The 12,883-nt window shown below is 39.7% G+C and overlaps 1 protein-coding gene across 1 annotated transcript; it reads left to right on the plus strand.

Moving 5' to 3' along the window:
* Positions 1–1,065: 1,065 nt before the first annotated feature.
* On the plus strand, positions 1,066–11,750 carry LOC139713994 (uncharacterized). The gene is made up of 9 exons (XM_071625714.1): positions 1,066–1,180; positions 2,419–2,630; positions 3,375–3,568; positions 4,843–4,943; positions 6,076–6,115; positions 6,821–6,886; positions 8,036–8,173; positions 9,193–9,806; positions 10,921–11,750. The coding sequence occupies exons 1-9, from the start codon at positions 1,066–1,068 to the stop codon at positions 11,748–11,750; spliced, it is 2,310 nt and encodes a 769-aa protein (XP_071481815.1).
* Positions 11,751–12,883: the final 1,133 nt, after the last annotated feature.

The raw sequence follows: 12,883 nt of genomic DNA on the forward strand, positions 1-12,883 counted from the left end.
GTCAAGGCATTAGGTGCGATGAGAGAGCTTGTTATGTCCTACATTACACCCACTTTGACATGGACAAAATAATCTGACTCAATTTGATATTTGTTTTGATAGTTGGATGTAAACTCCAAAAGGCTTTCATATACCCGCGCAAATGGGTGAGAAGAACGGGCGATTGCAGAAACATGAAAGCAGTTGATACCAAATAAATTGCACATTTTCGGCAGACAGACTGCAAGAAATTCATAGCAGTTAGGACATTTAACAAACGGATTTGCTCATGGAGATTGTTTCTATTCTTTCAATTAAAGGTTTTTTTTTGTTTTTTTTTTTTAGAATTTCCGCTTCTGTATTATCAATATGATAGGGGATTTTGTTGACCTTTTCCAACCACTAGCCTCAAAGGAGTCCCCAGTGACCTTTTGTTATTGTGGCTAGCGGTCTGAAGAATCATCATTATCATTGATTGAGCAGTTGAGATTGACTTTGTGCAAACTGAAGAATGACTGTGTGCACGGGAAGACTACAAAATTCCTTCCTTGCCTGAACAGAACCGGATAACAGGTGTAATTCGATTCATTGTCACCAGAATTTTGCTTTGATCATGTTGCGAGAGTAACTCAATTTCTTCACAAAGACATCGATCCCATAATATGCATAATTTATGACGGCAACTGGCAAGCATTGAAGACGTGTCAACAGCGTTTTATCCTACCGCCCGTTTTGCAGGACGACCTATTTTTTCCCGTCTGGTTCCAGACGTTTCATTGATCGAAAGTTTTTCTGCTGTTGCTATGTAGGCGTATCACCGCTAAATATTCATACGCGAAAGGTTCGCTTTGATTACAACTTTATCGATGCGGATATTATGCAAATGAAACCAATCTATTATCTCCTCTCATGACATTTTGAGAAATATTTGGAACGTTTATAGCTATTTTAAGGACTTGAAGTAAAAACATAATAAGATTTCTACTTCGCGGATTAATATCTCATTGACTCTCACGAAGAATCGAAGAACGCGAAACTCGAAAAAGCGTTGAAGTTTTGAAAACATGAGGAAGTTGGAGAAAAACAATGAAAAAAGGTAGGAGTCAGCCTTCAGGAAGAGATGCCAGGGTGTATATGAATTTAGTGCTGCCAAAGAAGGCTGGTGAAGAATATGGAACTCGCCCCTATGGAGGTAGGAAAGGTGAGTGCAAAACGTAAAACGTAAACAGCGTTACGTTACTTGGTCCCACATAGATATTTCTGTGTGATGTACTTGAGCACGTACCCGGCAACTAACTGCAGCGGCGACCAGCCCCGAACGCAGCGTCCGGGCTCCCGCACTGCACTGTGCAAATGCTGTGAAACATTAGAACATCTAACCACTGTTAGATAATGCAGCGCCCCGGGGGTAGTGCCCGGGTACCAGTACTACCAATCATGCTTACCTCAACTACTTGTTTCTTACTTTCTAGCGTAATGATAGACTATGATTTCGGTTGTTGGGTTGTGTAGAATATAGAATCTAACACAGTTAGACGGGTCTAGAAAAGACAGTTTCTATGCGGAAAAGGGAAAGGCAAAACTTTTCAGGGATTAGATTTAGATCTAGTTTTTGTGCCTTCTCTTTTTTAACGTTAGACCTAACAAGTAACCGGTTACACAGTGTAACACATGTCAATGTACAGTTAGACCTGACACATCAAAGTTTTGACATATCAGTTGCAAAATTGATTGTTTTTGGTACATCCTAGCCTAGAATTATTTTAGAGTTCAATGGAATTTTCAGTTTTTGTTGATTTGATTCTTTTTGCTAAATGCTAATCTTCCTAATGTTAGACTTGTGAGAGCCTAGAGAGGTCGTAACGTTAACGGTAGACATCAAGAATAATCTATCATTGGCCTAAATAACCAAGATCCAATTATAATGTATAGATATATCTCTAAACCAAGTTCAAATCCATCATCTAACATGTTAGTAATATTTTCTCAGGATATAACAGTTAAGTTAGGGTCTAGACGTCTAGTCTCTAGAAACCCTATGACTATGTCTTATGTGTTCATCATTTAATTATTTTTGCTCTGAAGGCAATTTAGCATTTGAAACTTTATAGACTGTTCTAATTCTGTTCTATTGACAAATAAAGTAGAATCTGACTTCTATTTTATTGAAGTAGATACAGCTGGCCTACCTGTTGTTTTAGCCTTGTAGATATCTAGAAACAGTCACTAATACTTTTCAGATTCTATTTTGAAACTATCAAAGAATATTCTCCTAGAGTTCTATTAACATTGCAATCATTAATCTTGTTTCAGTAAAATATGAAATTAATTTCATTATGAATCGTGGAAATCACAGTATCAAATTGAAAGCCAAATATCATGGAATGTCAGTCATCTATCTATGCCCCCCCTTGACTGTGATTTCCACACCACAATTAGGTATTTCCAACCACTATCCACCATCCATCAATGCCTTCTCGTCGGATCGGCCAACTGACTTCCTGTGCGATGTGAAGGAAATGGTGTTTAGGCAGATGGAGGTGGACAACAAGCATGGCGTCTCTCCACACTGGATCAGCAAGTATAACAAGGAGCAGAACCACACGGGAGAGCAGCCCTTAATGGTGCAGCGATTTCTTGGCAGCAACAAGGTCTGTGGTGAAGACATCGATTGTTTGAGTTTTGCCATCTTTTTAAACAATAAGACATTAAAGGTGAAGTGTATATTTTTATGTGTGCTAAATCATATGTATAAGCTGTGTCCCTCTTGGACGATGTGACGACATCTCAACTACATGTGAGAGGGCTCAAAGCAACATATGAATACAAAGACCCTCTATTGTCTGAAACAAGATTATTACAAATATGCCATAATCTTTGCCTAGTAGGGAAGGGAATCTGGCATGAGAACTTACAAATATGTGTGATTTTTTATTCATGGTCATAGTACTGATGGTGGAAAGGGGAGTAGCTGAAACATGGTTTTAAAGAATTTATCTTTTACACACATTTACAATAATATCTAATCATTTCATTATTTCATTAGTACAATTAAACTTGTGCCATGAGAATCCATTGGAACAGGTAGTAAAATGTTGCTCTTAAATGTTCATTTGGAAAATAAATAGATTTCATCCTGAAATGCCAAGATGGTCATTTTCTGTTGAACCCAACTTTGTCAATGAGAGTGCATTTTGTAGTATAGTATGAGTCTTGCTAGATTTTGTGACCATTGTGTTTTGTTTGTTTGTTTGTTTGTTTGTTTGTTTGTTTGTTTGTTTGTTTTTTTTTGGGGGGGGGGGTTTCAAGCCATCTGAAATACTGTATTGGCACTTATTTTAAGTAAAATAGAATAGCATTATATTTTTGTCATTGATTGTTTTTCTCCATCACAGCAAGAACAGCAGGATGGTGTTCTTCCAGTCTACCAGAAATCACAGTCCAGGTTCCATGTTGAGAGATCAGATGAAGGAGGCGAGAGGGAATACCAACAAGGCCTCAGCCTCCACCAGTACCTCACGGCCACAGAGATGCCTGGCCAGTCTGAGAAGCTGGTGGACATTCGACACGGGAGACCTACCCGCACGAGGTCTGTGAACCGGTCCCTAACAAAAGTTTGTGTGCTTGAGGGAAAGAGAGAAAGAGGAGGAGGAAGAAAAGGAAGAAAAGGAAAGAGAGGTTGTATACTGTATAAGCTGTTATTTGCAGGAGGGTTTAGTTTTTCGCGGTGTTCGCGAGTCACTGTTGAACTGCGAATTTAATAGCACGCAAAAATGCTGCCATGTGCTAGGGTAATAGCACACTTACGATAGCATTGGTGTCAATTCGCGAAAACAACATCTCGCGAAAATGTCCATGATCTCCTTATTCACAAAAATATCTGTACGCGAAAATAACAGCTTATAAAGTGGATGGACAAGAGGAGATTGCAAGGGCGGATCCAGGAATTCTGTAAAGAGGGGGCGCAACTAATATTTCTGGTGCCACTTCCGGGTTTCATTTCATTTTTTTCTTTTTATTTCTTTTGTTTGTAATGAAAAATAAAGGGGGGCGTGCGCCGGTTGCGCCCCCCTCTGGATCTGCCACTGGATTGAGAGGGAGAATGAGAGAAAGGAGTAGAATAGAAAGTTGGATGGCTGTCGGGAAGAGTATGGAAACAGTATAGAGAAAGAAGATGCAGAGGCTTTGGAGGAAGAAAGAAAGGGGAGAAGTTAAAAAGATAAGTGTAGTTTTGGTTTGGTTTAGGCTTTACATTGTAGATTTCCAACTTTTTGTGAGGTAATGAGAGACCTTTAACGAAATATGAAAGAGCGTACGATTGTAAGAGGAATTCAAAGTTTATTTGATGAAAATTAGTTCTGAAATGACCGCAAGATAACCAAAAACAAAGAGGTCCTAATAAAAGGTGGGACCCACTTTTCATTAGGACCACTTTGTTTTACTTTGATTTTTGATATCTTAGCCCATTTCAAAATCAATTTTCATCAAGTAACTTTGAATTTCTATCAGAATTATATGCTCTTTAATTTTTATAAGTGGTTTCTACTTATCTCGCAAAAGGTTAAAACCTTAATCCCCCATCTCAACCATAACTAAACCATCTCTTTAATAAGGAAGAGATTGATGTATCTTACGTCGCTGAATTTGAAATTGAAAACATTACAGCACGTCAAATTTAAAGCTGAGGATATCGCAATATGTGAGCCCATGCCTCGTAGTTCCCATGCCTACAATATCATTTGCTCTTTGTGATACCTAGCTGATACCGTAGTTATTTTGAACCACCAGTTGACACTTTTGCCAAGCACTGGTATGCAGCTTTAGTTGTGGTGAGTCTGTTCAAATTCTCATTCTTGTTTGCAGCTTGCTGAGGGCGAGGCACAGATCCAGGTCGGCCCCTGGGCCGGAGAAGGCCAAACTGGAGATACGGGATGACATTCATTTCCTGCAGGAACAAGCCCTGAGTGAGTTCATTTTTAAATTTCTGTATTTGTATTTGTTATTTTGTCAAATAGAAAAATGAATGAAGGAATGAATGAGTTGTGGTGCATTGTCTCCATGTAGTCAAGAAAACTTTACAACAACTGCACCAAGGCAAGAGCAACAAAAGCTACAACTCTGATACCAGTTATGTCAATATGACAATTAATCAGCAATTCACCTTCCCCATTAAAAAAAAAAAAAAAAAAAAGAGGATCAGTGCCCCCCTCAAATAGAAAAGAACGAAAAAGGACATGATTACTAGAATAAACAATGAAAGTGAGAAAACAGATATCATGACTGACAAATGGAAACTTCATTTTGCAAAGTAACTGAAAATAGACACAAAAATGTAATTTCTGTCACGCACCATGTGTAGCATGTCTGCCATAATTTCTGATGCCAAGACTTTCCCCACATTCTTGCCAAGAACACCGAAAAAAGGGATAAAGTAGACTGCTCTGGAACTGTAACACTGCCAAGGATATTATACAGGTGTTGTTTTTATCATGTGCCATATCAATGACATCTGAATATACACAATGTGTTGTTGCAAGGTGCATACCGCTGTGCTCAATCAGGAAGCAAATATAAAGCACAAATAAATCGCCCTGGTATGGTAATGCTGCCTTACTGGTGCCAAGGATATTATACAGGTGTTGTTGTAAATCAAGTGGTGTATCAATTGACATGAATTCACAATATGTTGTTGCAAGATGTATCCTTTTTGCTCAATCAGGAAGCAAATGTGAGAAATGAGGACACATAATTTTGTTTAAATAGAAATGGATACTGGACTGCAATGCATTGTGACTCTCTTGCTTCTATAACCCTAAGTGAAACAAAATTTGGCACCAAAGCTCTGATTGTTATTATACCTTCAATTGTGATACTCTATCCACAATATACATGCATTTTCATGTCTCAGATTAGCTTCAACCATACTTCAAAGTGCTAGTTAAGTTAAAGGGAAGGGGTAGTGGCAGACATGTGTATGTACGTGTATGTGTGCAATCAATGTGCAGTGTGTGCACTTTATTCCTATAGTATTTAAAACCTACTTTGCTAGAAACACAATAATGACACACAAGTGTCTTTTGTTTGTTGTTGTTGCAGAGAGGGAAGAGAAGTACAAGTCTGTGGATGTTCCAGATGAGTAAGTGTTTATCTCCACACCTCACTCTCACTTCCATTAATTCAAGACTCGGCCTACTACCATCATTTAACCCATAACCCCTTCAGGAGTATAATTCATCATAGGGAATATCTATGAGGGACATTTCCTTACCACACACGTTGCCATAGACTTACAGTTGAAATCAACTTTATAATCAATTTTAACTCTTAATAAAACAGAGCTCAGGTCCTGTAGCTAACGGGTCCAATAGTAATCTTGACAGGCCAAAGTAGCATGGGGTAAAGTTTTGAGAAGTTGAATGAGCAAACCTGTTTTGGAGGCTAACATATTGGTCACATGTTTCTTGTGTCTTCAAAAAAAAAAATCAATTAGATGGTTAAATGAATAAATAAGTCATAATTGCACCCACCATAAGAGCTTTTTGAAACTTTTGAAGTATTAGTTCACTGCTCTCCCTACTCCATGGCTTCCTTGGGAAAGATTGGCTACTCCTGAATATTTCCTAGCGAAAAATCCAAATGCAAAGTCAAATATGACTAGGTGGGACTACCACGGTAGATGTCTTGAATCCTTCTTAAGTTTGTCTTGGTTAATTAGATCTTGAAACTTGCTCAACTTTGTCTTGATTTTCCTTTTTCACTTAGACAAGTTTGTCTTGGTTTTACTGTGTGAAACTTACTCAAATTTGTCTTGATTTTTTATTTTTTTTTAATACTACTCAAGTTTACAGCCCCTTACGGAGGAGGGAGAGACCGTTCATCAGTTTCTGGTTGGAGCGAGATACAACAGGTACTGTTAAAAATGAAAGCTTTCACATGAATACAGGTAATTCTTCATGCTGAGCCAATTTTAATGAACTCTGTGTGTTTCTGACATGGCAGATTTTTGGACAAATTCAATTGACTTTTAAGGTATTCATGTGTTATTGTTATTTTTGCAGTAATTTGAATTGTCCAAGTTTTAAAATTGTCCTGTTGTATTTTATTTTGTTTAAATATAATTTGGTTTATGTGACACTTCCTTGTCGGCCCTTCGTGTACTTAATATTTTATTGTTTTTCTTGATCATATGATTGCTGGCGAGCTGCAGAATAAAAAAATAAATCTTGGCTATTAGCCAGGCAAAATAATCTCAAAACATCTCACAGCTGTGTCTCTATCTTGTTTTGTTTTGATTGATAACAACTCGTGTGATTTCTTTTCTTTCTTTCTTTTCATCAAATGCCACAAGATCCTGCTTAAAAAACCAAACAAACAACATTGCCATGCAGGTCAAATGTAATTTCACATTTTGATGTGATCAATAACACTCTTTTTCATCTTTTCTTGTAAATGACACCCGAGCCTAAAGTAAAGAATATAAGTGAAACATTTAACACAAGAATATTATTTTTCAATCAGTAATATTTTGTTTGTTTATTTGAAATACAATTCAACACCATGTTCAAGTTGGTTGAGATGAACAGAGTAATGTCAAATGAAAGAAGTTTTCATCTAAATCAAACCTGAACTGAAAAATCATGGAATTGAAGTTTCACTTTTCCTCAAAGCAGTGTATAACAACTATATATCGCTGTCAATGCGACAAAACCTCGCATCTCAAAATTGTCAGAAGTTCAAGAGAGTGAAAACACATGGCAGCCAAACACTTTAATAAATGGGATTGCCATCCTTTTGACAAACCGTGGAGGTTTTATTTTTGGGGGGCTAAGCAGCTAGGATTTGAATAGGACATCACTTAACTGATTATCTGATGATTAATAAAAAAAAAAAGTGATTTTCACCAAAATCTGAGACTCAAAGTTTTGTCACCCTGGCGATGATATGCTATGTTAACAAGATGAGGTAGTGCTGTTGTGGTCCTGAATCTATACTGCTGTGTGTGTCCCATGGTATTTATGTCAGATGCACTTTTGCTTTTGTTTTGTTTTTCCACCAGATCCTACTACAGGGACTCTAAGTGTTACAACAAGGTTGGTCTGTACGTCTCTAGGGACAACCCCCAGCACTGCTTCCTGAAGCCGGGAACAAACCAAGAGTCCCTGCTAGGACACAAGGGTGAGAAAGAAAGGAAGATGCTATTACCTGAATGAGTTACGCGGTACATATCTCAGTGCTGAGACTGGGGTGGCAGTTTTGCAACTTTAATGTGGTCCGTTCTTTTCTTTATGAGTGCAGTCAATGCTCAAACCAGAGATAGGGTTTAACATGGATATTTTGTGAAATCAGCCGTAGAAAAGATTTAATAGTCATAGGCATCATGTGACCCACTACTACAAAAGGATCCGAAACTCTGGGAAGGTCGATTTTCTGAAAATGAAAATTATCCCCTTACTCTTCCACTTTAATTTCATATATAACACGACTCATAAAAGTACTTGGTTGCATAGATATCAATGAGTTTATGAGAGCATGTCGATGGGTCTAGGAAATCAGCGTTTCGAGAAAACCACCTTCAAAGTTTTCCTTCCAACGCAATCGTAATCTAGGGGAGGTAAGACAGTTTTCATCTCTTGACAATAGAAGGCATGCTCCTAGCAACCTCCGCGATGTTCATTCAAGCTTAGCGCCAGCTGTCTACGCTTAACCAATCAGTATAAGATGCCATGCACTGACCAATGAGATCTCTCCCTCGTTGCTAGGGGCATAGTCTATCTGTAGCGCAAAATCCAAATCTTCAAACACGTTTCTGATCCGTTGAAAGTCAGAAAATCATGGCTCAGAAAAATGCTAATTTGCTAAAATTGCCTTTTCTTTGATCATTTAGCTTCTAAATTTCAGCACATGATAGACAAAACATCAGACAACAAAATTATGTCAAAAACAGAATTTTGATGGTTTTGACCGATTTTAATGATCTGACTGTAAACTCAATTTCCCCGGCTCAGCCGTCAGCGACTTTCGAACCCTTTTGTTGTGGCGGGTCACATATGCTAATATGGTATTATGAACTTTAAAATGTGAACATGTCAGTGAATATGCTGTTGCTTTTGCCCTATTTTAGTCAGATTGTTTTAAGACGTACACGGTGTAATGTTAAGCTATTTTTGCGTGTTTATCATGTGTCCACTGTTCACCAGGAAATACTTCCTCCAGTGCTGGCCATTCTGAAATGTCTGCCTCAGAGCCAAATAGCCTCTGCCAGTCCACATCCAGTCTTCACAGTCGCAGTCACCTACAACCTCCAGCCAAGGCCAGACAGGCGTGGGGCACCTCTGGCTCCATCGCCAGTGCCCCCAGCCCCACCCCGAACGAGAGCCGGGAGTCTTTCTTCACCGTTTCCACGCGAAATGAGCCCCTCCCTCGCTCCGCTGCACCCGGCATCGAGCCCTTCGCCGGACCTGCCACACCCGGCAATGAGCGAGACCAGAAGGCACGCCCGATGGAAGACAGCGGCATGCTCCAGACGAAGCCCATCCAGTTCGGCAGCTCAACACCACAGCAACGGAGCACAACCAGCTTGACTAGGTCCGGGGTCAGCAGCTGCGACTCCTGTGTTCTCTGCCAGGAAGGTGCAGCGGTCAAGAGCGGTGTCCCCGTCCACTTCCATGGCCGCAACATCAAGTCAGCACCCAACAGGAGGAAGTGGACACATGGCGTCACAAGAGGGCGCTATTCGGATGAGCCTGAACACTGTCACGGACAGAGGAACAGCAGGAAAGAAGCAGGAGATCTGATGCTAGTTCAGCAGTACCATCTCCGGATACTTGGTAAGTACCTAACGTCTTTCTAAATCAAAACTCTCCCCAAAGAATACAAGCAGTCACAAAAAGTCCACACAGTACTGACCATTGGGTGTCATGTTACAAGATCTATCCACAAGTATAGATTCTTGTGGGTTTGATGTAGATGTGCTGACTTCTTCCTCTATGTTTGCATAGTTTAAAGGGATGGTACAGTATTGGTGGAGATGAGAATTGGGCTTTTAACTTTTTGCAAGATATCAAGAAAACACTTGTGATATAGCACAGAACATACCATTTTAAGAGGAATTCAAAGTTTATTTGATGAAAATCGGGTTTGGAATTACTGAAACATCCAAAAACAAAGTAAAACAAAGCGATCGTAATAAAGTGTGGGTCCCACACTTTATAAGAATCGCTCTTTTTTGGATATCTCAGCCATTTCAAAACCAATTTTCATCAAATAAACGTTGAATTCCTCATAGAATTACATGCTCTTTCATATTTCATAAAGCGGTTTCTCATTATCTCACCAAAAAATGTTGGAAACCTGAAATTAGGCCTCAACCATAACTGTACGATCCCTTTAAATGCTTTATATATGTACAGTACAATCACAAGCTATACGGTAAACTTATATTAACCCACTGAAGATGGACTGATTTTCCTACAGCATGCATTTAATTCCCATTCACTCCAGCCCGAGAATAATTAAGACAAGTCTTCAATGGGTTAAGTGCTTGTTTCCATTATACACCAGAAGGATTGAGACAAAAGATACAGCATATAAAGTTTTCACCACATGTATAAGTGCCGGGTTTGGGCCCTCCACAGGATTTGTGTTCTGAAAGATTGGATCATGAAATTGTACTGCTAGAGAGAGAAGGAAAATATTGATGCCAACTCTTTTCGGGATCTACTTAATTGTGTCAGATGCTATGAAATGCTCACCATTATAAGTGAAATCTATACACTTGACATGTCATGAGACAGCAGTGGTGTCGAGTTTTGACTGTTTATGGGATAAGTGATATTTTTGTTTTTGTTAGTTTAGTCATACCAAATAACAAACAAACAAGGCAAAAGTGCAGTGACTTGAAAGTTGTGTACATATCTATTCCGATTTTTGCACCTTGTACAGGCACACAGATGAATATGATGCAGGACAAGGGTCACTCGCCACAAAGCAAAGTCCACTACAGCCCTAAGCAGTCTGGTGTGACACGCCCCAAGACGGCAGCAAAGTCAGGCCGACGGTCCTCCCTCAAGGGCCGCAACAGAAATAACAATAACAAGAGCAAGCCAGAGGCAGCTGTTGCAGAGACATCAGCAGAGGGGATGAAAGAGGACGTTGCTGCCAACAATAAGATCTCAGTGCACATAGATGGTGTCTCGGGCGGAGATGAAAAGATGGATTCCCCCCACACAGAAGGGGACGCGGATCCCACCCCTCGCAGCCAGGAGGTGGTGGTAGGTAGCCCACGGGAGGACAAAGAGAGGCTGATTGAGATGGAGCCGGAGGAGAAGGAGAAAGATGTGGAGGAGGTTGAGGAGCTGTGCAATCAGGAGGAAGCTGACAGTCAAAATGTGCAAAGTGAGCATCAGGAGGAGGTAGCCACGCCTGTAGAGGGCGCTGCAGCTATCAGCCAAGATACGGCACCAGCACCATCCGGGGAGGAAGGAGCCGGGGAAGGTCGGGAGGACGAGGGTCTCTTGGTCTCCGAAATGGAAGAGATGACTGTGGGCGAGCTGGAAGAGGAGCCACGGGGCCAAGACAGAGGCAAAACGGCGGCATCCATGGAGGTCACAGAGGGAGAAATGGTTCCCAAGGGGGAAGAGGCGACACTAGAGGATTTAAATAACAATGCTTTGCCCACCCCTAGAGGGGAGGATGTGGTAGGGAAAAGAGATGTATCTGGGGGTCAGGAAGAGGTAAGCCATGGTGACAAAGACCCTGATGTGGAGAGATGAGTATGCCTACCACAGCAAAAAGAAAGTACATTCCAAGGCTAGTATCAGTCATGCAGTTTATCTGCTTGGGTGATATTCCTTTTTTTTTTAACAATCAATTTGCAGTACCAAAGATATTCTGGAGATGTCAAATGAAATATGCAATATAGACAGAAGTCATGTGATGAAACCTTTTTTATGCCTTCTTAGCCCAAAAAGATGGTTTTGGTATTATTTTAAATCTGTGCATTAGTAATGTTGAGAGGTGTTTGGGAGCTTGGTAGTGTCAAAAGGAAATTATTTGTTCTGTGTTGCTAAAGTTACTTTATTGGAAGCAATGATGCAAATGAATTTAACATTTACTGCGGAGTACTCTATATGTGCCATGAGAACTTACACAAAGGAAAATATTTTTTTCTTTTTAATTTCAACAAAAGGTTTGACTTTGTCTGTCCTGGTAATGTGTTGAAGAATGAAGTTGTGCCTACATCATATGCAGAATCAGAAAGAAATGTTTGACCAGTACACAGCATGCCTTGTGACGTATCGTATGCAATATGCAAAGCTTAATCTATAGGGAGTCTTGAGCAAGTGACTTTTGTCACTTGCAATTGTAGTCATGATTAAAAGAGAAGATATGAAACAGATGTCAAGGAGCCAGTGAAGATTCAGGTGAAATCAAAGAAAATCAACAAGGGTTGCCACACCATTAATTTGGATTTCACTAAATCATATACAGTTTCAGCATGGTGTCCTAAAGAAATCCTGAAAGAGTTGTCTAGTGTTGTGGCTTCTTGATGTCAAGATGACAAAAAATGTATCTATTAATTCTGATCAAAGCAAGGCACACGATCTTATTTGCTGCTTCCACTTTACCTGTTGAAAAATGATACTGCCAGTAGGATCAATATCAAGAAATTAGATGTGACTATTTCATTACCAGGAGCATGCTGTAGATGGAGGCAAGCAATCTTGACTCAATAGTTTTATGGCCTTGTTAATTTTTTTTTTAAATCTGTGTTTGTACCTGCTGTTGTTGGACCTACGTTGGGGTATACATAAAGCAGGGCTTGACATTATTTTTTTTTTCTCCGGTGACCCATTTGGACCACTAAAATCTTTGAATTTGAAATTTTGTTGGCTCAAAAGAGAAA

Source organism: Diadema antillarum, unplaced genomic scaffold, assembly GCF_040938485.1.
Source record: "Diadema antillarum isolate AM-2024a unplaced genomic scaffold, OU_Dant_1.0 seq00002122_RagTag, whole genome shotgun sequence".
Lineage (NCBI taxonomy): Eukaryota > Metazoa > Echinodermata > Echinoidea > Diadematoida > Diadematidae > Diadema > Diadema antillarum.